Source organism: Monodon monoceros, unplaced genomic scaffold, assembly GCF_005190385.1.
Source record: "Monodon monoceros isolate NGI ecotype Baffin Bay Population unplaced genomic scaffold, NGI_Narwhal_1 Super_Scaffold_19, whole genome shotgun sequence".
Lineage (NCBI taxonomy): Eukaryota > Metazoa > Chordata > Mammalia > Artiodactyla > Monodontidae > Monodon > Monodon monoceros.
This window is the reverse complement of record NW_021703775.1, coordinates 25270803-25296329: the sequence shown is the minus strand read 5'-3', so window position 1 is coordinate 25296329 and position 25527 is coordinate 25270803. Positions and strand designations below refer to the sequence as shown.

The 25527-nt window shown below is 51.4% G+C and overlaps 4 protein-coding genes across 13 annotated transcripts in view; 1 reads left to right on the top strand and 3 right to left on the bottom strand.

Moving 5' to 3' along the window:
* DQX1 (DEAQ-box RNA dependent ATPase 1) overlaps positions 1–1224 on the bottom strand; it is a 7497-nt gene extending 6273 nt beyond the window's left edge. Inside the window, exon 1 of the mRNA XM_029231703.1 lies at positions 65–1224. Coding sequence (XP_029087536.1) covers positions 65–301 — 237 coding nt within the window. The 5' untranslated portion in view covers positions 302–1224. The remainder of the gene's footprint in view (positions 1–64) is intronic.
* AUP1 (AUP1 lipid droplet regulating VLDL assembly factor) lies at positions 1217–4415 on the bottom strand. 4 transcript variants are annotated; one of them, XR_003794862.1, is made up of 12 exons: positions 4099–4415; positions 3880–4017; positions 3650–3800; positions 3265–3449; positions 2933–3005; positions 2768–2841; positions 2471–2537; positions 2273–2375; positions 2020–2139; positions 1788–1903; positions 1482–1662; positions 1217–1396 (listed from the first exon to the last, which is right to left on the bottom strand). XR_003794862.1 is itself a non-coding variant. In XM_029231702.1 (12 exons), the coding sequence occupies exons 1-12, from the start codon at positions 4146–4148 to the stop codon at positions 1360–1362; spliced, it is 1233 nt and encodes a 410-aa protein (XP_029087535.1). In that variant the 5' UTR covers positions 4149–4281; the 3' UTR covers positions 1220–1359. The 4 variants fall into 4 exon arrangements, 3 of the variants coding, with proteins under 3 accessions (XP_029087535.1, XP_029087534.1, XP_029087533.1); XM_029231702.1 differs by having other exon boundaries at positions 1220–1396; positions 1482–1600; positions 4099–4281; XM_029231701.1 differs by having other exon boundaries at positions 1222–1396; positions 1482–1600; positions 1788–1899; positions 1998–2139; positions 4099–4267.
* On the top strand, positions 3923–7868 carry HTRA2 (HtrA serine peptidase 2). Its single transcript, XM_029231699.1, has 8 exons — positions 3923–5030; positions 5145–5349; positions 5439–5633; positions 5875–5907; positions 6139–6244; positions 6388–6457; positions 7131–7226; positions 7334–7868. Exons 1-8 carry the CDS (start codon positions 4525–4527, stop codon positions 7497–7499), a joined length of 1377 nt encoding a protein of 458 aa, XP_029087532.1. The 5' UTR covers positions 3923–4524; the 3' UTR covers positions 7500–7868.
* LOXL3 (lysyl oxidase like 3) lies at positions 7648–25527 on the bottom strand. Of its 7 annotated transcripts, XM_029231691.1 has the most exons (16): positions 25416–25527; positions 23677–24001; positions 21777–21940; positions 20900–21114; positions 14032–14088; positions 13338–13397; positions 10903–11119; positions 10504–10684; positions 10215–10369; positions 9813–9980; positions 9516–9678; positions 9030–9273; positions 8822–8937; positions 8605–8741; positions 8385–8496; positions 7648–8197 (listed from the first exon to the last, which is right to left on the bottom strand). In XM_029231691.1, the coding sequence occupies exons 2-16, from the start codon at positions 23987–23989 to the stop codon at positions 8124–8126; spliced, it is 2376 nt and encodes a 791-aa protein (XP_029087524.1). In that variant the 5' UTR covers positions 23990–24001; positions 25416–25527; the 3' UTR covers positions 7648–8123. The 7 variants fall into 7 exon arrangements, with proteins under 7 accessions (XP_029087524.1, XP_029087526.1, XP_029087528.1 ...); XM_029231693.1 differs by lacking the exon at positions 14032–14088; XM_029231695.1 differs by lacking the exons at positions 13338–13397; positions 14032–14088 and adding an exon at positions 11309–11353.

Genomic DNA, 25527 nt, shown 5'->3' with positions numbered 1-25527 from the left:
GTTGTCCCGGGAAGAGCCAGTTCCCTAGCCCCTCCGTTTGTCCACTCCCAGAATCTTCCCCAACCTGGGTGCTCTTGCCAGAGCCAGGCTCTCCAGACACCAGCACCACTCCACTGGGGCTACTCTCCAAGTGCTCCAAGAAGATAAAGCGAGCAGCCCAGATAGGCAAGGATCGGCGCTGCTCAAGCAGCTCGTAGTAGCGGGAAGAGAAGGGGAGCCCGTCAAAGGGGTTCACAGCCAGTTCAGAATCCCCAGGGTTTGGGCCAGACTCTTCTTCCAGCCCGAGAACCTGAGAGGCCATGGTGGCTGTCTAGCAGGACCTACAGAAGGCAGGGCAGACATCAAGGCCTCGTATTTGGTGACTGACACCATCTGCCCACCTCAGCCCTGATCCCTAACCTGTACCCTCAAGTGATAATGCCCCGGGGTCCATCCTTCCCAGTATTTCTTGCCTGCCAGGAAAACAGTGGAGAGTTGAGTCTCCACGTAAGGGACTATCAAAAGTAGACTATTACCCTGTAGTCAGATAGTAAAAATCCTCTGACTAACACAGGGGTCCTCAGGGGCAGCAGGAATTCTATGAGACATGGTAATCTGTGGGAAGGTCCCCAAGAGAACAGAATGAAGAATCAGAGGAGCGGGGTAGGAATCAGGGAGCAGGGCCACAAGGATCCTGGATTCAAACCTGCTTGCAGCTCTGAGACGTGTCAGGATGGCAGCCAGTTCCAGACCCACACAGCAAGTCACCAATAACCCTGACCTGCTGTGAAGTACAAAGGTAAATTCCGGCTCCACCCTGGGGTGTGCCTCAACAGTCCTAAAGACTGTTTTGGGGTGGGGCCATGTGCTCCACCTTATTTAATCTGGTCAGCGGCCTATGGAAAACAGGCCCAAGCCACCACACTGAGCATGTGTGAACTCTGCAGACTTTGTGTACTGTGCTCATTAGCGAAAGGCATCCTGGGACTTGCAGTTTTGCAGCTTTTTCCTCACATACCTGGGCTGAACACCCAAGCTAGGGTCCAGTTGCTTCTGGGCCTTCAGCTCAGTTACATTTCCTTAATAACACGCATTTCTTGACATGAGGAGGTGATTGCAGACAGTTCCATTCTGACCACCCCCACAAACCCACAAGGAAGCCCTCATCCCTGATCCCTACAACCAAGGGAAAAGGAACTTGCTATGGGGCTTCTGAGACCCAGAGAGGCAACAGAGACCGTGAGTGAAAACCCTGAATTTAATGTGATATTGGGGGGAGCCCCATCCCTCCCTTTTTACCACCCACCCATCCGGCCTGTTGTGAGTTGGGTGAGGGCTGCCCCCAGTCTCCGTCCTGCGGCTCTGGGTGCCATCCTGTACTCAGTCAGCCTCCTGGGCCTGCCTCTCTGTGAATCTCCTGTGGGACATAAGGAGAAGACACTGTATGGGTTTTGTCGTATACAATCGGCCCCTTCCTACCCGCTGTTCTCTAAGCCCCTCACCTTCTTGCGTATTCATACAGCGCCTGCTTGCGCTCCTGCAGATTCTCCTGCCGGGCCCAGGAGGACTTGGCAAATGTTAGGGCTGTGGGCTGAGGGGTCACCGGGCCAGAGCTGGGGAACTGAGGTGATCACAATGTCAGAGGGCTTGCGAAGTCATCACCATTAAACACGCATCGAATGCCTACTTTGCAAGAGAGGCACTGTGCTAGGGTCTCAGGATCAAAAAAACAGACGTCAGGGACAGGGGATATGCAGACTGTCCCATCCCACCCCAAGTCTTGGACCTGCCCATTTTCTGGGTCTCACCTTGGGCGTGGAGGCTGTGGGAAGGGCCTGGGTCCTCTCAGTGATGTCTTCAGGCATGAAAGTTACAGCTCCCTCAAGCAGATTAGTGATAGTCAAGTCTACACAGCCAGTCCTGGCTGGGCAGAAGGGAAGAGAGAACAGGACAGTCTGTTTCCCTGTTCACCTTCTCCCTTCACCACCCACTTTCCGTCTCTATGCCTGTCTCCTTACGTGAGTCTACCCTTTCTCATACCCAGGTCTCTCTGGATGACACCCAGTGGCACATGGGGTAAAACCTCCTTCACTCTCTGAGCCAGAGTTGTCAACTGCACATCAGGAGAAGGTCCAGGGGAGGGAGGGAAAGAAGACTGGGCTGCAAAAAAGAAATACGAAATAAGGTGAGTGGAGAACTAGGAGGACGGAGAGGCTGACTAGTACAGGCATAAGGAAGAAACCACAACAGGCTGAAAAAAAGCTAAAAAGCTTTGTGTCCAGAGACCACACACCTGACTGGGGACGCAATCTGGGGTGTCTCTGTCGCTTCATGTGCTCTGCTTTGTCTGCTGGAGTGAGTTGTGTCCCTGTCTGGCCCAACTCTTTGGCCACCAGCTAGGGAGAATTGGAAGATTGGAAGTTTCTTAAGCCTTCCTCTCCTTCCCCATAAGGAAAGAACCCACCTCCACCCTGCCTGTGTCCCCTACCACCTGTTGTACACGGAGGGAGAACTCCTCACTCCCCTCCCCCAGCTGTCGATGAACAGGACGAAGCCACCTGAAAAAAACAACCCAGGACCATGTTGGGGGCACCCACTCTCCACTCTGATACCTCTTTTCTTGGAACAGTGGTGGTGAGGATAGGGGAGATAGTAAATACTTTATATTGCCTCTGTGGTGTAGCACCTTGATATTAAAAGATCTGCAAATGGACAGGGCAGAGGCAACTACTTCCTTGACCTTGAGACGAGTTTCTCCCAGCCACCAAAAAGTGAGGACAGTTAATACCTTACTTGATACACCGTGAAAGGGACGAAAAGTGACCACAGCAGTTCTGAGACCCAGGAGGCATCTGACACCGTCTGAGGGGAGGGCATGAGTGAGGTCTAAGCCAGGGCCAGGAGTGGGAAACTTCCCCTCCAAACCCAGAGCTTCCCTGTTGAACACACTCACCACAGAAACTAGGGGTCTCTGGACTCGCAGGGTAAGAGGCTGTACCACATCCTGGATAGAAAATGGCCAGGAACTAAAAGAGGGAAGAGAGAGTAGGATGGGATTCCAGCCAACCCAGTCAGCAGCTCATACCCAACTTAAAAACGGGTAACTGTCAAACTGTACACGTAGAAATATGGAGAATAAAGGGATTCAGGGGAAAGAACTAAAAGTGGACAGAAAGTAAGTGAACTAGGAAGGGAGGGGGTAGGGCTGAAAAAGGCTGTGAAAACCCAAGGGCTCCCAGGCCTGACCACCTACACAGTTGGAGACAGATACCTGTGCTCACCCACCTGAAGCGCAGGAGCCCCTCCCGGCCATTGGTGGCCTCTTCCTCGGGGAATAGCAGCAGAGGGGTGGGGGGAAGCCTCGTTGAAGCACAGAATCTCTTGAGTGACTCCACCAACTCCCCCCGCCCATCCATCTCCATGAAGCCCCGAGACCAGCACACAAAGCTGGGGGGACTATTGAGTAGAGGCTGGGAATGGGAAGGAGAGAAAGCAAGAAGAAAAGAATGTTGAGAAATGAGAAAAACGGACAAATGGGTAGAAAAAGGGGGTCAGAGGTAAGGGTCAGTATCTTGTGGTCCCCAAAGGAAACCCGGACACGGAGAGGGGAGCCTTGAGCTGGGCCCCAGGGAACCGCCCCGTGGCACTCTCGGCTTCGTCCCTAACTCACGGTGCTACAGCTGGTGAGCAAGTTGACTATGTTGTGGTCGAAAGGTGTCACGTGGTTGGAAATGAGGATCCTGACGCGGTGATCTCGGAGCCCGGAGTCCTCCTGCCGGGCCACGAGCCCCAGCACTGCACACATGGTGCGCACCACGAACCTGGGAACGCCGGCAGTGGTGACTGCGCGGCCTCCGGCCAGGCCCAGCCCCGACCCTCCCCGAGCGCCCGGGTCGGAACCTGCGAAGGACGCTGTCTGGTAGCGCGCAGCTGACCAGGAAGACGTGGATCCCAAGAAAGACGCGCAGGACGAGGAGGCAGAACCCGACTGGAGCGTAGAGCAACAGCGCAAGAAGCAGGAAGCCGTCACCCGGGAGCCTGGGGGGCGAGAGGCGGGGTGATCGGGTGCCGAAGGCCAAGTGGACGCGGGAGCCGGTCTCTTCCCTCCGGGGATCTTACCGGTGCGAATCAAAGAGCCGCTCCGGCCCCGGCGACGGGGGAGGCTCCATTGCCGCCGCTTTAGGGGCGCCGGGCCGACGCCGCCGCCATCTTCGCACCCCGCCGCAGGGGCTCTTGGGAAGGCGGAGTCTTCGGGCATCCGCCCAGGGCGCCGGGACCCGAAATCCTGAGGCGCCCCGGAAGGGCTAGCGGTCCCAGCATGCCTCGCGGGCCCTTTGACCACCTCATAACTCGCGTCCCACTGGGACCACAATTCCCGGCATTCGCGGGGCGGGGGCGGAGTCGGCCTCCCGGAATCCTTGGTTCCGGCGTGCACTTCTGGAGACTTCAGGTACCGGCGTGCTCCGCGTCCCGCTGTCCGCCCGCTAAGCGTCCAGGGCGCCTCCTCTGTGCAGGGCGGGCGACGAGGCTCCCGAGGCGGAGCTGATGGCTGCACTGAGGGCGGGGCGGGGTGCAGTCTGGAGCCTCCGGGGATGGCGCGCTTTGGGAGGGGGTCGCTGGGGAAAGGGACCCCTGTTGACCCCTGACCTCCGGGCCTTGCTGACGTCAGGAACTCCTGACCCTCGGGCCCGAGTGACTTATGGGACCCCCAGTTTCGGGGCCCGGTTGTCTGTGGGAGTCCCTGAACCACGAACATGTCTGACGTCGGGGACTTCGGATCCCCGAGCACGGCTGATCCAGGGGACCCCAGATCCCCGGATCCGGGAAGACTCAGGGACCCCTGGAACCCGTCCGCGCGTGTGGCTGGCGGTGGCGCTGGGCGCTGGGGGGGCAGTGCTCTTGTTGTTGTGGGGCGGGGGTCGGGGTCCCCCGGCCGTCCTCGCCTCGGTCCTTGGCTCGCCGCCTCCCTCTCCCCGGAGCCAGTACAACTTCATCGCGGACGTGGTGGAGAAGACGGCCCCTGCCGTGGTTTATATCGAGATCTTGGGCCGGTAACGGTGGGGTAGACCCGGAGGAACTGAAACCGCGGGTAGAGGGCGGGCGAGAAGGAGGGGTCCGAGCCTCCTCACATCCGTGCTTCCCCAACCCCCGCCCCCCTATCCCAGGCACCCTTTTTCGGGCCGCGAAGTCCCTATCTCGAATGGCTCAGGATTCGTGGTGGCTGCCGACGGGCTCATCGTTACCAACGCTCATGTGGTGGCTGATCGGCGCCGAGTCCGTGTCAGGCTGCCTAGCGGCGATACGTATGAGGCCGTCGTCACAGCTGTGGATCCCGTGGCAGATATCGCCACGCTGAGGATTCAGACCAAGGTGGGGGTCTGGGCAGGCCATGTCTGGTTGGGGCTCTGAATTTGCTCACATCTCCAGATGACAGGTCTCTTGTACCCATTCTCCCTTAGGAGCCTCTCCCCACGCTGCCCCTGGGACGTTCAGCCGATGTCCGGCAAGGGGAGTTTGTTGTTGCCATGGGAAGTCCCTTTGCACTGCAGAACACGATCACATCCGGCATTGTCAGCTCTGCTCAGCGTCCAGCCAGAGACCTGGGCCTTCCCCAAACCAATGTGGAATACATCCAGACTGATGCAGCTATTGACGTGCGTCCTGACAAGAGAGAAATGGCAGACTAGGTTGGGGGAGGGGGTAGAGGTGTGTGGTGCAAGAACCAGCTGTGATAGATGGTGGATTAGCCTGTATACAGAGGTTGGGTGGCAAAAACCGTGCCCACCCCTTCATGGGCTGGTAAAGGAGAGAATTTGGAGAAAGTGCCTCCATCCTGGTTTTGCCCCCAGGCATAGAGTCCCTGGATCTCTTCCATATTTTCTCCTTGTCCTGCAGTTTGGAAACTCTGGCGGTCCCCTGGTTAACCTGGTGAGTGGGACATCCTTTCCGAGAATCCCTGTCCCAGGTCAGTGTGGGAAGGGGTGGGTTTTCCCTAATTCAATGATGTTTGGTCAAGTTTCTGAGCAGTTTCTTGTTGGCTGTCTCCTGGAATCCAGCCAGATCTCCCCGACTCCCCAACACTCCCTGCTACTCTTGCTCAGGTACCCCCATCTCCTACTATTTGTTTGGGCTAGAGAATAGTGGGCTCTGTCCCAACAGGATGGGGAGGTGATTGGGGTGAATACCATGAAGGTCACAGCTGGAATCTCCTTTGCCATCCCTGCTGATCGCCTTCGAGAGTTTCTACATCGTGGAGAAAAGAAGAGTAAGCCTGGCTTGGGGGTAAAGGGTTTCCTTTAAGTAGTGGGGGGTGGAGGTGGGGGCTTGTTGGAGAGGGGTCTGTTGGGAGGAGCAGGAGGGGGAAGGAAGGATGTAGCTGGGTGGGGCCTATTTGTCCCTCTGTCACAGATTCCTGGTTTGGAAGCAGTGGGTCCCAGCGCCGCTACATTGGAGTGATGATGCTAACCCTGACTCCCAGGTATGAGCTATAGGGGTAGGGCCATCAGTGTAACCAGTTGTGGGCACCTGGCACTTCTGTTGAGCTTCATTCTCAGTTCTGTCTTTATCTAAGATGAGTTGCCTCATACTTGGAACTATCAGAAGAGCTGTCCTCTCTCATTATCTTGATTTTCTCACCCCACTCCACTTTGCATACCTCCCACCTGATTGATTTCATCCTGTTATTGCTTTGATTTACAATCTCCAATCCATTAGCCTGGTGTTTAGGGGCCATTTTCCATGTCTTCAACTCAACCTTCCGGACATGGCTTCCCTATGAGTATATTCTTTTCCGTCCAACTTGATTTCCTAATCCCATGTTTTTGTTTATGTTGTTCTCATTTTATATAAATATCAGACCAATCCTTCTAGGTTCAGCTAAAGTTATACCACCTCCTTCTAGCTTCTCTTAGAATTTTAGAATGACATTAGTGCTATTGATTTAATACTGTGTCATTTGGAATTAGTTACCTTTTATATACATGTCCCACTTCCTAACTGCTAGAAGGCGGAAAGTGAATTGTTTTTGTCTCAAGAGGATCTAGTGCATGCCCTATCCATAACTTATCAGTGTGTTGATGAGAGATTTGAGGCGAACCCAGAATTGGGAGAGTGCCGTGGTGTGGTTAACAAAGTGATCTGTGTCCTTTCAGCATCCTTGCTGAACTACAGCTTCGAGAACCAAGCTTTCCTGATGTTCAGCATGGTGTGCTCATCCATAAAGTCATCCTGGACTCCCCTGCACACCGGTGAGGGAGAGATTGCACTGGGAGGTGGAGACGGGTGAGGTGTTTATGTGCCCTTGAACTGGGCCATCTCTTCCCTCCTTTATCTCTCTGTACACTTTTTGCCATAGGGCTGGTCTACGGCCTGGTGATGTGATCTTGGCCATTGGGGAGCAGCTGGTACAAAATGCTGAAGATATTTATGAAGCCGTTCGAACCCAGTCCCAGCTGGCAGTGCGGATCCGGCGGGGACCGGAAACATTGACCTTATATGTGACCCCTGAAGTCACAGAATGAATGGATCAGCAAGAGTAGGAGGCTCCTGCTCTGATTTCTACCTTGCTTTCCTGGCTTGGGTTCTTATGGCACCTGGATGGAGGATTAAATGAACCAGTTGGGGGCAGGTCCCTCCAACTACCAGCACCAATCCCTGGGCCCTGAGGAATCACAAAAACACTTTTTATATAAAATAAAATTATACCTAGCAACATGTTATACTCAAAAATGAGGGGAAGGGTGGCGCACTGCTCTTTCCCCCCACAAAAAGGCTAGAGGTAAAGCCGTATCTCCCTGAACTGAGAGGAGATATTGGGAATTGACCATTCTGACCTCCCTATTTGAGAAAACGAGCTGCTGCTGTCTTTTCCTGGGCAGTCAATCAGGTGCGCCTCTTTGTGGCGTGCTTGGTTTGGTGCTGGGCCTGGGAGCAAAATTCCCCATGCCTGGCCACAGATCCAGACAGCTGGCGTAAAAGGAGGGCAATAACTTCTGCTTGACAGTTCTACACCCACAGTGCACAATGGATGAGTGCTGTGGGCCTGCTGACGTCAAGGATTCCTTGGTAAGCTCCTGAGGTAATGGCAGCCTCAGACCCCTGCCATTAGGGGCCAGTTGTGGTCTGCAGAGGAAGGTGGTGGCACCTTAGATGATCTGGTTGCTGGTCTGGCCAGGGTAGCGTTCGAACCTCCTGTTGGCCTCTTCACTGAAGGCATCACCTGCAAGGTGAACATGTGGTTTGGGCAGGAAGATTGACCCGTTGTGGGGAAGGGTGGGTAGAAGCGGGGAGACTGGAAAATACGCAAGTGGGTGGGAAGACATAGAAACAAACAACCTAGGGAGAAGAGAATGAAGGCCTTTCCCTCCCATCCCCCAGTCTTTCTGGCTTCTCTTCCCACCAAATACCAATGTGGCAGTTGTGCACCCAGATGCGATGTCCATCATATTTGCAGTTACATTTCATTGCATTGTTGGTGAAGTCACTTTCTGCTACTTCAAAATTGGGGTTGATGACGACCTGTGAGTGGGAAAATGCCAGCTTAACCGGCTGCAGTCCTCAAATCCAAATGTGTCTTTAATAAACACTCCTCCCATGCAATAGCTGGAAATCTTAGATCCCCGGCACCTGCAGAACGTAGTTTCCTGGCTTCACATCTGTGATGTCAATCCACTGACAGTCGATGTCATGCCGGTAGAGATCCCAGCAACCCACAGTAATGCCCTGCTCTCCAAAGTTGGCACACTCATACCTCTTGGAGACATCTGAAGAGATAAGCATATGTCAGTGTGAGGCAAGGCTGTGGGGATGAGGAAACTGTAGTCTACTCTAGGCCCCAACTCACCCTCCTGACACTCGGTGTCTTCTAGACAGAAACTAGCTTTGTGGCCCTCAGCCACCTTGGTGCCGTTGGGGGTCAGGATATCATAGTGAGTGAAGATGTCCATACTGTGATAATGCCTGTGGGGACAAGGGAACCCCTGTTTCCTTCCCTGCCCACAGCAGGCTTGCCCCGTCCCCCGTGGCCTTGCCCTTCTACTTGACCCTCTCACCCATGACACTCATGCCACACCCAGGAGTGGCGCCCAGCCTTGGGCCTGAAGTCAGCGCGTCCCAGGTTGTGGATCTGGGAGGAGAATCGGAGCAGACGCCGGTGGCCGTAAGGCCAGTCGGCTGAGCGGGCCGAGCTAGCCAGGCAGTTCTCTTCAGCAGCACAGTATAACATGTGCAGGGGCCTGTCCTCAATGTACGCGCTCTCCTGCACCAGGGCTGAGTGCAGCAGCAGATCTGACGCGGCTGCACCAAGGAAGGAAGGGGAGGGTTAGAACTCCCTGCTGAGGGGCAGGGACAGATGGGAGTGCGTCCATTCCCACCCCCACCCCCTGCCCCGCATCCCCTGCCCCCCACCCCCAGAAAGTCGGGTGAGACTGGTTTTCTGCAGGGAAGGCGGACCCCTCCGGATTGCAGCTCTCTCTCCCTGCAGAGGGGTAGCCCACAGCCTCCCTTCCCTGGCTTGAGTCGCCCGACCCTTCACTCACTCTCAGAACAAATGACTCCAGCAGTGAAATGGCTTCCTGTCCTCTTGCAGGCGACGTGGGTGCCGTGATGGGCACACTGGTCCAGGGACAGCTCGGTCCCTGTGCAGTGCACTCCGCTCATCACCACCTCTGTTACATTCCCTGAGTCCCAGTACCAGGTCTCCTGGGCACATACAGAGGTGTTTTTGTGAGGCCACCATCCAGCCTCCCAGGCCAAGGGACTCAATTTGACAGTCCTCTGCCCCAAACACAGCCTTTGGAGGCAATAGCCTTGGTTCCTCTCTCCTCCCCACTCACCTGCAGGCCATGGTTGGCATAGCCCAGTCCGAGTTGCCTGCAGGCAACCATGGCCTCCAGCGTCCCCCAGTCATCCCCACAGATGAGGCCCCAGCGAAGGGACCCAGGTCCTCCTGTTTGCACCTCGACTCGCCCTTCATGTCGGCTGCGGCCCCCGCTGAGTCGGATCTGTAGTGACACAATGGAAGTACTGGGGAAGCTTTTGGGGGTGGAGTAGTGGGAGTCTGTAGCAGGCCTATGGCTGAATGGTGATTCAGAGGCACTTAAAGGGCTAGCAAGTGGTGGCATCAGGTGGGAGCTGCTGGATGGCAGGGGCATGGGGCAGTGGGCATCAGACTGCAGATCATGACCAGAACTGGATAGGATGTGAGATACCTGAATCAAGTGGAAAGAATGACTGACCTTGGTCTCTACCCCAGTGTAGGGCAGGTTGCATCGGACTCCAGCATCTTGGCTATGGGAACAGTCCTCAGCTGTGATGTTCCTGTGGGGGCACTTCCAGAGGGAGGGTTCCTGGCCAGAGCATCGAACTTCACTCAAATGGATGGCACCCATGCCTAAGGTCAGAGGTCAAAGATCAGGAGGTTCTAACTTCATTATCTGTCCAAGGGTCTCCTTCCTAATGAATGTACCCTCCCCCAGAAGTGTGTACCTCCTCCTTCCCTCTCCCTCCCACCTGCACCCCCCTCACCCTGCCCCATGCGGGCACCGCTCAGAGCCTCTCGAGCACTCCCGAAGCCCAGCTCCCGACACACCACGCTGGCTGCCTGCAGGTCCCACTTGCGGTCACAGACTGTGCCCCACGTGCCAGCCTTCAGGACTTCTACCCGGCCCTCTCCTGGGTGGGCTCCACCCTTTAATCGCACTCGGGCCTGTAAAGGAGAGAGAGGTGCCCAGCAGTGAATGGAAACATCAGCACAGAGAGGGCTGAGTAGACCCGGGAGATGAATGAGATTCTGGTGGGAGGGAGCATGGGAGGTAGGAGGTTCCTCTCTGTCCTCAAAGGTCAAGGCTGTGCTTAATCAGGGGCTGGCCAGGCTGGGGGTTCTCCGCCTGGGGTGGGGAAGGTCATAGTCACTGTCTCACACACCTCCCCCTGAGGCTTCGACTGTTGCTTCTTCTGGCCACTGGACGCTGCGTAGAGAGGGCTTGGCACACAGCTCACCACCGCAGGGCCCCCCCCAGGGCACCTGGTGGTGTCATTGGCACGATAGAACTCCAAGGAGCAGAGAGAGAGGTGGGCCTCCGTGCCCACGCACGCCACCCCATGCAGACCAAAGGAGTGTTGCTGCCGCTGGGCCAGCAGCCTGGGGGGACAGGAGTGGGAGCAGTAGGGTAAAGCAGTGCTCCTGCCTCTTTGCCCACATCCCTCCTCCCACTCCGTGCCTCCACCCACGACCACTTTAGCCCTTCTTCTTCCCCTCTTCTCCGCAAAAACACAGAGACAAAGAGACAAAGGTAATGGCGAGTTTCTAGGCCGAAAGAGCCTAGATTACCTGGACGGGGGCTGGTCCTTGGGGACCTTCTGCAGCAGAAGAACCCTATGGGAAGGAAGGCTCGTCTTCCTGCCTTGCCTGACAGAAGCCTTGTTCTGTACGGTTTCAGGGTGCTGGCCCTAATGGAGGCTGAGGCTGACGCTACTGTGCAAAGACAAGAGGAAGCCAGGACTGCCCAGCTGGAAGAGATGGGTAGGAGGGAGTAGCTGACACAAACAGGAAGCCTGGATAGCCAGAGTGAGCAGATCCTTCTATTACGCTGTGACTGAAATAACTAAATGAGTCAGGATGCAAAGGAGTGAGTAAGTCTTGCGTCTACATGGCTTCTTAGAGGCCAGAGGGGTTTCCAGGCCAGAGGATGATGGGCAGTTATGGAAGAACAGACCAGATGGTGAACACAGGAAAGACTGGAGCTGGTATATACAGGAACGAAGATGTACAAATGCAAGACAGACAAAGAGAGGCCACGTGACCAGAGAAGGAGAGTGAATATGAACAACAGAAGGCTGAAGATCCCCAGACCTAAGCTGAACTGTATGAGTCTTTAATGAGGTAGTCCATGCTTCTGCAGTTTAAATGTAACAGAAAGAATGTTCCATAGCCCCTCAAGTGGGAAAATGGGACTAAATTAGAGATGTTAAAACTTGGAAACACAGCAGAGAGATGCTAGAGAGAATGAGGAGACTTGCTTGTTGACACCAACAGAATGAGATACTGCAGTGAGCCGTGTGATGAGAGAAGTACTTTCTTCCCAGAACAGCTGGTTTGAACCCAGAGAGGAAAGGAACCAGATGAGGCCTGGTGTTGGTGGAGTGGGTCTGTGAGGCTGGTTTGGCAGTGAATTATTGCAGTAATGTGCTCCATTACTTGATGTCAGAGGAAGGAAGGAATATGACGATTTGAAGCCATTGGCTGGGAAGACACAGAGAGATGGACAAGTTATAAACAAATCAGACAAAGGAAGCCTGGAGACTTTACAGAATACCTTTGCGAGCTCAAGATAAGTGGATTCAAAGAGACCAGGTATTCTCCCAAAGTCCTGTCCGGCTGAAAATAAAAGTCAAAGACGCCATCAGAGGAAAAAGACATCTCTCTTCTAAACTCTCCCCTCCTTTTTTCCCCATAACTGACAAAATAAAAACACCAGTGTGCATTTTAATGTGGGGGTCAGGGAAGGCCAGAGTATGGCCATGTTGGGCAAGATGACCCTAAGCTGGAAGGGCACTGCAAGAACACCCCCAAATTCCAAGCCCCTTTGAAGGCACCAGAGGGAGGAGCTGGGGAATGAGGGGTACCAGGGGCCACTGGGTGATCTCGGAATGCTGTGAAGAGAGGAGGAAACAATAGAAAGGGATGAATTCTCTATACCTCAACTACTGCTGCAGACGCTATCAGAGAGACTTCTCACGCACAAATTGTCTTTAGAAACCAAGTGAGACACAATCATCGGGATTGGAAGCTTTCCATTCCCTGGGGTTCTGAAGGAACCCAGGAGGAAAATGATGGGACTGGGAGCCTAATTGTGTGAACTGGGCCAGAGATCAGGACTTCCATGTGACTCCATCCCCGACAAAGTTTCCAGAGGGGATCCTCAGTCTCACTTCCAAGCTGGTAGCACTTATTTTTAACAATTAAATAAAGGTAGGATGGGAACACTGATCCCTTAGGCAAACCTAACTTCTTGGGGGAGAGGCAAGCATGGCATCTGAAGGACAAGAGTGCCAGAGTATCTACTAAAATCTGCTGGGTGAAGGTAAATAAGCCTGTGGAACAAGGGTAGTCAGTGGATGAACTTCTACTGAGATTTTCAAAAATCCTGTGACAAGCATAATTCCTCAGAGAACCACATAAGGGCCAGTCTTACTTTACATTTCGGTGACTCATCTGGAAGGTGGCTTGTAACAGTTGCTGCTGCTCTTCCACCTCTTGGTGGAGGCTTCTCTTGGACCCCTTCCTGACCACAGCCCGACACCCCTGACTCGTCACTCGGCACTCCCTCTCCTCTCCACTTAGCCTGAACTTTGTTTACCTCTTGATTGGCCCCCTGCCCACTCGGGGTTTGGGTTTGGCTTTAAGCTTGATGACTGGTCTGAAAAAAGGAGAAAGAAGTTATTGGAGGTAGCGGTCAGGTATGTTGCCAGGGAAAAGTAAAGGATTATTATTATTATTTTCTGTTTCTAGGAAGGACCCTTCATGCAGAGTATGGGGAGGGGCAAAGCAAAGGCAGTCAGATTTTCCACATATACTGCTGCATACCACTTAACTATTTTTGGAATACATGCTGCTCTCTGGATTCAGCAACAGTTACGAGAAAACTAGTTATGTCAATCCAGGTGGTGAGGGGAGAGGAGATAAGAGGAATGGTAAAGGGAGAAGAGAGAATGGGAATGCAGATGAATTAAGGGAGGTTAGGAGTTGGGGCAGGGGAGGAAGCATGCAGGTGGCTGAGGCTGGAGTCCAAGCTATTTGGGGGAAGTATAAAGATGCAGAGGCTTTTCCTAAGCCATTCCTGCATTATTTCCTCCTTGGGCTTCCTAAGATCAAAGCTTACCCATCCCCATGCCTGCCTCCCCTCCCCTCTCCCCTGGAATGGCCATTTTCCAGTCATATCCCTGATTCATCAGCTTGGGTTCTGGGATGGACATGGATAGGCTGCCTTCCATCCATCCACCTCCTGGGGTCACAGGGATGAGCAGGAGGTCCCGGGGCTCTTGCCCCATTACCTTCCAAGGGGCTTGGAGCGTCGGGCCGAGGCTTTGGCCGCTCGCTTCCTCAACTTTCTGTGAGGACAAGACAACAGCAGAGTCAGGATCAGTCTAGAACTAAGTGGGAAAAGCTAGTGCAACTGGGACCAGGGGCAAGATTTCTTTTCCAATAGTTAGAGGGCTCCTGGTGGCAGGATCTTATAACATCAGATACCTCCAAAGTTCAACCCTTCACAGCTGTTTGGCCTCATAAGCACATTACCAGACAGGTGAGCAGCAGTGAAGGACATGGACTCGGGGCTGATAAAGACCCTATACCAGGACCCACAGAAATTAGGTTAAGGCAGATAGGGGATAAGGACTCTTGGGTTGATATTAGGGCTGATCTAAACCTGGGGGGAGGGCTAGGGGAACGGGTGTAAGTAGAAGGGGTTAGGATTGCCAGACTGACTAGGCAAGGAGAGAGAACTGGCTTGGTCACACCTAGAGAGGCTAGTATTTTTTCCTTGGATGCTCTCTGGCTTCTGGCATGTCCAGGCCTGAGGCCAGTGAACCAGGACCAAGGACCAAGGCTGGATATAAGGGACGTTGACTTGGTCTGACTGGGGAGCATAAGGCCAGGCTGCTTAGGGTGACAGAACCCTTCCTGCTTTAGTTAAATCCCATATGCTTTAGTCACTGCTTTAGTCATTCACAAACTGAGCTCATTTCCCAAACTTACTTCCAGGGATTAAGTTCTAAAACCTTATTTCTTCTTAATTGGCCTAAATATTTGACCTATTTTATTCTTCAAGAAGTTGCCTTAAGTCTAATGCGTGGAAACTAGGTCTGTTTCTCCACTCATTCTCCCTTTGATTTCAAAGACTTTCACTTTGCCCCCTTTGTCCTGTCCAACTATGTATAATGAATGCAGGTCTTGTCTGTCCTTACAAAATTTATGGAATTCCCTGTTATCCTCTTAGTTATCATCTCTTTGAACATGTTCCTGCTCTGCTGTTTCTCTTGAGGAGTCATCTTTGGATGTGGTATACTATGTGCAGATGTGCTAGGATTTTAATAAATGGATTTTAACAGGGCTGAATCTGCTTGGTACCTCCTGCCCTGGCTTCTTACTGAGGATGTACTTAGTTGGTCTTTTTGCCAAAACGTTCAATATGTCCAACATTCCTAGCAAAGAGTCTACAATAACTCTCGGGTCCCTTTCCTGAGAAACTACTAAGAAACTTTCCTGAGACGCTACTAAGAGTTTAGAACCTTTCATCATATATGTATAGTGTGAAACTTTTTCTCTAGATGTGTTTTTCTCAAACATGTCTGAAATGAAATATACTTGGCACTTTCTTTCACCAGTAACCCAGAGAGATCATTCTGATCTCCAGCGTTGTATTCAGAAAAATGTAGTATTACCTAGAAATTTAGAAGTACTTCTTCTCTAAGTTATTTAAGGACTATATAAGGTCTTTATATTATATATTATATGGTATATATAATAATATACATTATAAGGCAAATACAGGTTACATTAAGGACCTGGTACTTGTTTAGGACCAGTACTGATATTTGTCTTGATTGATATTTCTTCATTCACAAATGTGCTTGTTTTCCCTATCATTTGTTCCTTCAACCATCAAACATAAAAAGCTACCTGCATCTGCACATCCTTTTCTCATTCCAACTGTCTTTCTTCTCTAAGGCCACTGCCCCCAAACGTTTCTGAATTCCTTCCCCTATGTTCCTTTCTCTCCTTCTCAACTGAGAAGTTGCACATAACCTCTCCTTCTCAATCGAATCCTTTTAAACATGTTCAGCGCTCTCTCTCTCTCTCTCTCACACACACACACACACCCTCCACCCCACATCTTTCTCCCTCTTCATAGAAAAACTTTTCAGTGGTTGTCAACACTCATCATCCTTCCTCCCACTCACTCCCTAACCCCCCCCTTTCTGGTTTTCCCCCCCCCCCCCCCCCCCCCGCATCACTCTGCGATAATAAATCCAGAAGATTTTTTTTCTTCTTTTTTAGTCTTCATCCCATTGACTCTTGGTAGCATCTGACACTGCTGTTCTCTCTTTCCCTCCTTGGCTGTCACAACACTACTGGCCTTGTTTCAGTCCTAATTCTGGTTGCTCTTTCTTGGTCTTCTTATCAGGCTCCCCCTCTATATAGTCATTAAAATTTTTAGAGCTCTAAGGCATTCTTCGCACTCCACATCCTCTCTTTATATGTTCTCGTTCACACCTAACCTTGTATATTCCATTGCCTTCTTGATGTTCCTACTTAGATATCTCAAAGTTATCTAAAATTTAATGTGGGTCTAAAAAATAAACATAACTCTTCCAGCAAAATCTACGCCGGAAACCTAGGAGTCAACCTTGACTCTTCTCTCTTCAATCCGTAATGAAGTCCTGTCAATGTTCTGTCCTAAACAACTCTCTAATCCATTTGCTCTTGCTCTTCTCTAAACCATTCTCAGAAATGCAGTCAAAGTAATCTCTCAGAGCCACAAACCTGATCATGTCCTCTTACAGCCCTCCTCATTAAAAAACTTCAATGATTTTCCATTACTTTTATCATAAAGATCCAAATCCTTAACATAGCCTATAAGGTCTTCTATGATTTGGTGCCTAACTAACTCTCTCATCACCTCTGTATTCTGAGCACCTTGCACAGTGCTTGGCAAATAGTAGGAGTTCAATAAATATCTATCAAACTGAAATGAACTAGAAGAGTGACTTCTTAAACAGCACTTAAGCTCTTAGAACCTCAACTTCTTTGCCTGAAAAAGGGCAGTAAATGGTTCAATTATCTGTACATTATTTTCCTCTTCTAAGATTCTACAACTTTCACATGTTCTAGGGTAGAACTACCAAACCAAGTTTAAAAATGATAAATATATCACATTCTGATTTTCTTATTCTCTAAATCTTACTGACTTCCTCTAAAAGCTAGCAGATGCATCTTCTTTCTCTAAGGAAGGTAGAGTTGTTTATAACTATCTTGCCTAGCCTTTATAATTGTATTACCTACGGGGATTCTCCCTCTGTCCGACTTGACCTGTGAAGGAGTATCTATACCATATCCTCATCACAGAATCTCCCAGGACCCCTGTAATCTCTTTCCCCACTAAGAATGAACACTGTACTAAGTATATTTCCTTCTCCAGCCTTCATATCCCAGACTCAGTAAGAGATCACAATAGGTACACAAATATTCCTGATTTCCGAAACTTGCTTGAGGCTGTATATATGTGGGGACAGTTCCTGGGCCTCAAAATGCCCCGGGACGGCCCACGTCTAAAGTTAGTTCATATTAACTTGAAGCCCAGAGATGCCTGATGGATACCATCCTGCTCTTGAGCAGCTTCAGTATCATTTTAGTTCTTTCTTATTTTCTATATTCTATCAGTCATCCTACATCTATTAATTCCCCTCTCTCCTCGTTGTCATCCTCCCGATCAGCTTCATGACTAATCTTACTGCATCTAGAACTTCCTCTTCCAGTTCACTACTATCAAACTTTTAAAAACATTGGCCTTATTTTATCACTGTCCCATACAAGTACTTTTATTTTTAAATTTTCCATAAGATAAAGGTAAAACTCTCCAATCTGGCATGAAAAGTGTTCCATTTTCTAGCCTTACTCTATCCATTCGGATCTTTCTTCCACTATTTCTCAGTATAAATCTTCTACTCTTGTCAACTGTCTTTCAAAATATCCTATTCATTTTCATCTTTGTCGGGGTCAGCAATAACTTCCAGGTCCCTAATCCAGTATTCATTTCTCAGTCCTCATGTTTTTAGACCCATCAGCGGCACTGACACACTTGATCACTCTTCCTTGAAGCACTTTACTTGGCTTCTAGGCCTCCACACTCACCTGCTTTTCTTTCTACCTCACCTCCGTTTGCATTTTTATTTTTTTTTTTGCGGTACGTGGGCCTCTCACTGTTGCGGCCTCTCCCGTTGCGGAGCGCAGGCTCCGGACGCGCAGGCTCAGCGGCCATGGCTCACGGGCCCAGCTGCTCCGCGGCATGTGGGATCTTCCCGGACCGGGGCACGAACCCGCGTCCCCTGCATCGGCAGGCAGACTCTCAACCACTGCGCCACGAGGGAAGCCCTGCATTTTGTTGTTGTTGTTTTTTTTTTCTTTGGCCACGCCGCACCACGCCATGCAGCACGCAGGATCTTAGTTTCCTGACCAGGGATCGAACCCGTACCCCCTGCATTGGGAGCATAGAGTCTTAACCACTGGACTGCCAGGGTAGTCCCCTCTTTGCACTTTGCCTTATCTCCCTGACGCTTGATTCTGCCACATCCCTTACAGTCTGTTCTTAACAAAGCAGCCCAAATAATACATAAAAAGTGGAAGTCAGATGTCACACCTCTGCCCAAAACCTTATCTCACACAGAGTAAAAACCAAAGACTCTCAAATGGCCCTACATGATCTGGCTCCCCATTCTTTCCCTATCTCCTCCTGCATCACATGTCCTATCATTTTCTCCCTTGTTCACTCAGCTCCAGCCCCAGGGGTCTCCTGGAGCATGACAAGAATCCCCCATCCCCCACATCGTGATACACACCACCACACTCCCCAGGATCTTCTCATTTATGATGCCTCTTCCTGGAGATGCTCATCTAGATTTTTGCATAGCTTGTGCCTTCGCCTCCTTTAAATATTTTCTCAAATGATGCCTCCTCTGACCTATTTAAAACTGCAATCCCGGTCCCGCTTCCTAACCCTTTCCCTGCTTTATTTTTATCTATTATGCCCTTTGCCATCCTTACATTTTGTAATGTTACTCGTTTTCTGGTACTTCCCTAGTACATGAGATCAGGGATTTTTGTCTGTTTTGTTCATTATTGAATCCCTAGTATCTACAACAGTCCCTGGCACACAGTAGGCACTCAATAAATAAATGTTGAATGAATGACTCTCTACACTTTTGTTCATGCTACCCTCTTCACCTGAAATGCCTGCTATTTAAATCGTACTAATCTTTCAGAACCTGGTGTTTGGATTAGGAAAGGTAAAGAACAAGCACAGGGAAAGAAATATAGCCCCAAGGTAGATAATAACAAAGGAGCACAGCACATAGATGTTTTAAACCATATGAGTCCCTATGCCAGATAAAGTATATTCCTTGGGGCTGAAAGATGTGTTTCAGAGCCAAGGCAAAGAAAATCTGAGCAAGTATGGAAAAGACTGGAGGTTGGATAATGTACTGATTTTTGAAAAGAAGGAAGAGGATTCTTCAATCTACAGATAATTAATATTCTAGAATAAGTTATTAAATAGAAAGTTTGTGAGCATTAAGGAAAAATATGGTGATCCTTAGAAATCTAAAAGGATTTCAGTAAAAATTAGCCCAGTCAAACCACCATGATTTCCTTTCTTGGTAAGATTACTAAATTGGAAGGCTGCAGAATGGCTGTGAACATAATATAGCTGGATTTTAGCAAAGACTAATAAAATCTCCCATGATTTCATTACAGAGAAGATGGTATAATGTTGGCTACATCATTGTAGTGTTCAGTTTGTTCCCAATTGGCTGAAAAAACATTTTACAACTAATGATTAAAGGTTTGATGTAAATCTGGAGGATTCATAAGAAGAGTTAGACTTTGGTTTTAAAGATTTCAACAATTTTAACAGTCACTTTGATGAAGTCAGGAAGCAGAGCTATCATATCTATTGAACAGAGGAGGCAGGGAGGGATGACAAGTGGAAAATAATGCCAAGATTCAAGATAATCTCATGGGATCATCATGGCTTTTTAATGGTTTTTAAATGATGTATAAACTAATAGGGTAAACTCAACAGATTTAGGCTGCTCTATTAGTATCAAGGATGAGAGAAGACCCAATTTAGGTGATTACAGGGTCAATATGAGCAGTGGGATGCTGCCTCAACAGAAAGGCAATGCAAAATCTACACATGCTTTAATTAAAAGTGAGCATTTCTGCTGTACCCTGCCCTGATCAGACCACATCTGAAGTAGTGTGCCCAGTGGAAGGTCACCCAGATGTTAAGAGGTCTTCCTGCAAAACTGATCTAAGGAAGAGATGAAGAAAACAATCATTTAAATTACAGAGAAATTTCTAAATTTCTCAAAATGCCAAATTAGATGCTCCAGGGAAGCGAGACCCTGTTAAGCACAGAACCGGTCACCAGTGTGATCCGTTTCCTAGAGGCCGGCGCGTACACCAGGGCTCCAGAGCAGGTGAAGAGGGCCGGGCTTCTGGGCCGAAGCATATTCTGGAGAACTTGCCTAGGAGTCCTGAGGGCTCGTGCGGTCACAGACGCCTCGTGGGCCGCCTGGACCCAGGGAGGCGCCAGGCCCCTCCCGGCGCCCTCCGGCCTTCAGGGATTGGCGCTCTGGCGGGGACGCACCGCCCCGGGGATGCTCCGGACCTGTCACCTTCAGACTCCCGGCGTCCGGCCCCGCCCCAGTTCCGCCTCTGCAGGGCATGGCCGCGCCCCCACCCCCCCTAACTCGACCCGCGGGCTCCTGGGCCGCGCCAGCGCCGGCACCGTAACCGCAACCGCCCGCGGGCCTGCGGGCCTCTGGACATGGCCTCGCGAGACCCAGCGCTCGCCCCGGGTCGCGGAGACGCCGCCTGGCGACCGATGGAGTCACGGGCACCGACGCCATAGCCGCCGCTCACCCCGCGCCGGCTCGGGCCGCTAGAAAGCTCGAGCCTCGCCGGTCCCGTGGCAGACTCGCCTCGGGGACCGCTTCATGGTCCCGCAAGATTTCTCAACTCTCCAGTTTAGCAGAGGCCTCCACATTTCCCCACTCTTCCGGAGCCCAGGTTCCCCCAGTGCCCCAGCCCCCTCGGAGGTCTCTCAACACCATTCCCTAACAAGCGCCCTCGTCCCTTCACCTGTAGAAGGCCACGTTGACCCTCTTTTCGCTAGGGAAGCCCAGCATCCCGCAGACCACGTGGCTGTTATGGGCGCTCCATCCTTTGTCACACACTTGCGACCAGCCGTCCGGAAGCCTGACTTCGACCAGTCCCTCAGTCACGGGCAGGGGCCGCCTGCCTCGCCCAACGGCTGGTCGAATTCGTACCTCCTCCACTTGCAGGTGATGCTCTACCTGGGGATGGGACCACAAGTAGAGGAAGGAATCCCAATGACACCTTTCATATGTCCGGCCACCCTCAAGGAACCCTGACTGAGTGAGCTTGCTGTAAACCCAATGGTGAGACGGGGCTGAGAGGCAGGCCTGCTCTCCAGGAGGTGTGTGGGTGTGTTGACTCTCTTGGGGTGTGTGGGTGTGTTGACCCTCCTGCAGCCATGAGTGTGCAAGGACATGCTATGCTCTGAGAAATGACTAAGGGTCCAGAAGAAGCTGGGGAAGTAGCATCTAACTCTGCCTGGAGCCTGAGGGAGCACTTCACAGAGGAAGTGGTATTGAAGGAGGAGGAGAAAGTAAGAAGGGAGATGTCCCTGGAGAGGAGGAATATCTGAGGTGAAGGAGAGCACAGTGCCCTGAGGACCAGGGATGAAGTTGGAGAGGCTCATGCCAGGCTTAGTAACTTGAATGCTAATGCTAAAACCTGGACTATACAGTGTCTCGGAGCCCTATCATTTTGTGCCCCCCCAAGTCCCCCACCAACCCAAATTATCCCCTTGGGCATATGGGATCCTCTACCTTCTAGTATCTGCGCATATAACCACTCCACAGCCCTCTGTGTCTCGCCACCCTGGGTGGTGTGTGTGTGTGAGCGTGTGTGTGTGTGTTTATGAACTACAGACCTCAATGACATTGGAATCCGAGAAGCCGGGGAGGCGCTCGTCCTTGCAGATGACCCCGGCATCCTCATCGTGGGTACAGTCACTGTTCCCCCAGCCCCGGGAGGCACATTCAGTCACACTCTGCTCAGTCCCACTGCAGCTCAGGTTGTCCAGCCAGATGCGGCCTGTGGAGGGGCGGGAGATAAGGGGACAGAGGGGCTTGGAGAGGTAGTATGGGGATGTTGGTGAGAATGAGCATGGAAGCCTCATACCTGGTAAGGTAATGAGTGGGGAAGGGACAGGGGACCCTGGAAAGGAATACGAAAGGGAGCATAGGATTGATGGAGGGTTGATAGTGATCTGGGGATACCCAAGAATTTGGTAGGGTGAATAAAAAAAACCAAGAGTCAACACTGAAGTTCTGATCAGCCCTTACCCATTCAATGACAGCTACAATTAATCAAGTACCTACTGTATGTGAGGCAATCTGCCAAGGTATGTACATATGTGAGCATCCTTAGAACAGAGCTGCCAGAAGGTATTATCACCATTTTGTATAAAGAAATTGGAGTTCTGAGGAGTTAAGTAACTTGACTAAGACCACAACCAATACATGGGGGCTTAGGGATTTGAGCCATTTGTGAGATTTGGAAATGTAAAATCCTTTCACCTCAGCCTTACATTCTCCCATGTGCCCCCCATCTGCATTGCCACGTTGCCCTGCGTTCTTCTCTCTGCCTGGACCAAACTGAAATGAGTATCACCGACTTTCTCTCAGAATTGGGTGGCCCCTCAAAGGTTGGTCCCAGCTAATGTGCAGGGACCCCTCATGCATATCCTGACAGGACTTACCCAGCTTCTGCTGGGATACCGACCTCCTGCCCCAGCAGGCTGTCGGAACCATCACAAAGTCCTTGAGACTCTTTTATGACTCCCCCACTCCAGGTCTGATTCAGTCCTTTGATGCCATCCAGAAAAATCCCTCAGCCAAATGACTGTACTCACATTTGAAGACAACCATCATGTAATTGTTATCCAAAGCTTTTTCCTTTCATACCAAATATCCCTGGTTTCTTCAGCTATTCCTTGAAAATTGGCTTCCAGTCTTTCACATCTGGCCAGCTCTCCTCTGAATATACTTCCATTTTTAGGATCTTAGTTCCCTGACCAGGGATTGAACCTGCACCCTTGGCAGTGAAAGCGCGGAGTCCTAATCCTGGACCACCAGGGAATTCCCAGTACTTCCATTTTCTACTGTCTCTCTGGAAATGTGGCATCTAAAGTGACACTTCATTCCAGAAGTGATCTAGCCAGTGGAAACTGGGGGATTAGCCGCAGACTGCACCAGTTTCTCTCAATCTCACTGTGAGCTCATACAGTGTAAGCACCCCCAGGTCTCAGAATTGTTCCTAATCCCCTACTACCCACATTCATACTTGTCCTAGAGTTTATACTTGTCTTTGGTAAGTTCCAGCTTGTTGGTTTCAGCTCTGGTCTATAATCTGATTTTGTTGGCTGCAGTATCTGTGATTCCTTCTGGCTTTGGGACATCCAGACATCATTTACCTGCTTTCAGCTTCCCATGAAACCAGTTGTACTTTAATCATACAGGGCTCACCTGTGTCAGCGCTGTCTTTGCACGTGGCTTTGTAGAATCATACTTTTGCAGCAGAAAGGAACTTAAGAGTTCACCTAGTCATTTTGCACATGGGGCATCTGAGGCTCAGAGAAGGCACTGACCAGCCTAAGTTCACACAGCTCTGAGAAGTGACTGCTGGTCGGTTTGTCCCCCATGGTTGTACTTGACACTGGCTTTTCTTGGTGTTCTGTGTCCCTATGGCTGTGCCATCCTGGTGTTCCCTCTCCCTACATTTAGGTTGCACTTTGGCAATACCTAGGCTGTGCCTGGAGCATTGCTCACCTGTTCCAGGGCCGTATTTGGCACTGTGGGTCCAGCCTGTGGCCTCTGTGAAGCCCAGCTCCCGGCATAGGACATGGGCAGCCTGCAGCGTGAAGTCGTCATCGCAGATGGTGCCCCATTCGCCAGCCCGCTGGATCTCCACGCGGCCCTCGAAGGGCTTCCTGGGGAAGCCGGCCAGCCGGAACCGTAGCCCCTGGCTCCCAGCCCTCTTCTCAGGGGCCGTGGATGGGGATGGAGATCCCAGGCACGAGCTGCACAGCAGGCACAGCAGCAGCCCCCACAGGCTCCACTGCCAGACACTGACAGGTCGCATGGCAAGGAAGGCCTGGGTGCCCCAGAGAGAGAATATGTGAGAGAAGCTGAAATTGAGCCAGGCCCAGGTCTGAGAGAGAGGTCATGAGAGGAAAAGAGACACTGGTTAAGACCAGAGACAGAGAGACAGTGCGAGAGAAAGAGAGGGATCCACGGACTAAGAGAGACAGTGAGAAAGGAACACATACTAAATAAGAGCAGAAACACAGAGTCAAAGAGGCACACAGACTGAGAGACCCAGATTGGGGGGGCGGGGGAGGGAGAGAGAGAGGCTCTCCCTCCCTTTTGTGAAGAATAAAACTCTCACTATTAGTTGTTATGTCTCACAATGTCCTTTCCTTAGTTCTGCTATCATCACCTCCATACCCCGACTCGCGGGTCAAGGAGACCCAGTGATCAAAAGACAGAGATTAGAGACCAAGATCAGAGAATGGTCCAGATAAAGAGGAAGAGACTGAGCAAGAGACACGGAGAGGGAGACCCAGACAGAGAGAATGTGAGAGGAAGGGAAACTGTGGGAATGAAAGGGGATCAAACAGAGACAGTAGAGAGAGCAACGATGTTGAAGATGGATAGAGAGGGATCAGGAGAGAGCCTGGCACACAGAACTGGGGGGCAACTGAGAAAGGCAGGCAATAGGTGAGGAGGAGGGGAACTGACAAGAGCCAAGGAGCAGAGGCAGAAGGGACCCAGATGACCCTATTCAGCCAGTCAGACAGAGGACAGATAGCTACTGATTGTGGAAAGAGGCAGGCAAGGAGGGGCTTAGGAGATCCTCGCATCTCAGGTCCCCTGAATGGGAGCCAAGCCGAGAGTCCTCTCTGGGCAGATTCCAGGCAGAGAAGGCAGAGAACCAGAATGCACTGGAGAACTCTTGCACATCCTACATGCCCTGCAGGGTCAAGGGGCCCAGGAGGGCCAGGCCTCAAGGTGGGGGGGGGGGAATGGGGTGGGGTTTTCCAAGCCTCCTGCCAACACCGCCATCTCTGTCACGGGCAAGCGGAGGCGAGAGCACCAATCGGCTTCTCTGCCAAGGCCTTCCCTCTGTCTGGGGCGGAGAACAGCCCCTCTACAGCGAGCTCCCCCCCCACCCCCCCTACATGCTTCCCCCAACTCAAACAACCCAACAGGGCAGCTTTGTTTGGGAACATTTTGGCTTGGGGACGCAGGGAGAGGGCCTCACAGAGGAACTCCCAGCCTTAGGGCCCTCCCGGCTGCCCTATTTGGAACATCCCGCAGCCCCCGCCCCCCGATATCTGCTTCATTTCTCCACTCTTCGTGTGTCTCACTCTTCTTTGACAATAATAAAACCCTCAGTAGCTTGACTTCCCTTTGACTTTATCCCACATCACCCCTTTTCCCAGGTCCCTCCACCATCCTCCATCCACAACTCTTCTTCCTCCCACGGGCAGCGTGACTCCCCCTACCTGTGGCTGAGCGGGGGCCGTAGCGGCTGGGAGAAGAGTCCTGGTCCTGGAGTTCAGTCCTAGGACTTACAAAAAAAGTGCTTGTGCAGGGGAGACTGCCCCCCCTTTCTCC

Bases quoted from the DNA above. Each gene is read 5' to 3' on its own strand.
- AUP1 (XM_029231700.1), bottom strand. From the start codon at position 4,148: ATGGAGCCTCCCCCGTCGCCGGGGCCGGAGCGGCTCTTTGATTCGCAC. The intron at 3,006-3,649 runs GTGAGTTAGGGA...TCCCTCTTTTAG, and splicing joins TGCTCACCAGCTGTAGCACC to TTCCTGGCCATTTTCTATCC. The intron at 1,900-1,997 runs GTAAGGAGACAG...CTGCCCAGCCAG, and splicing joins ATGAGAAAGGGTAGACTCAC to GACTGGCTGTGTAGACTTGA.
- HTRA2 (XM_029231699.1), top strand. From the start codon at position 4,525: ATGGCTGCACTGAGGGCGGGGCGGGGTGCAGTCTGGAGCCTCCGGGGA. The intron at 5,634-5,874 runs GTGCGTCCTGAC...CTTGTCCTGCAG, and splicing joins AGACTGATGCAGCTATTGAC to TTTGGAAACTCTGGCGGTCC. The intron at 6,245-6,387 runs GTAAGCCTGGCT...CCTCTGTCACAG, and splicing joins ACATCGTGGAGAAAAGAAGA to ATTCCTGGTTTGGAAGCAGT.
- LOXL3 (XM_029231691.1), bottom strand. From the start codon at position 23,989: ATGCGACCTGTCAGTGTCTGGCAGTGGAGCCTGTGGGGGCTGCTGCTG. The intron at 9,679-9,812 runs GTGAGTGGGGAG...GTATGTGCCCAG, and splicing joins ATGCCAACCATGGCCTGCAG to GAGACCTGGTACTGGGACTC. The intron at 9,274-9,515 runs GTGAGTGAAGGG...TCCTTGGTGCAG, and splicing joins TGGAGTCATTTGTTCTGAGA to CCGCGTCAGATCTGCTGCTG.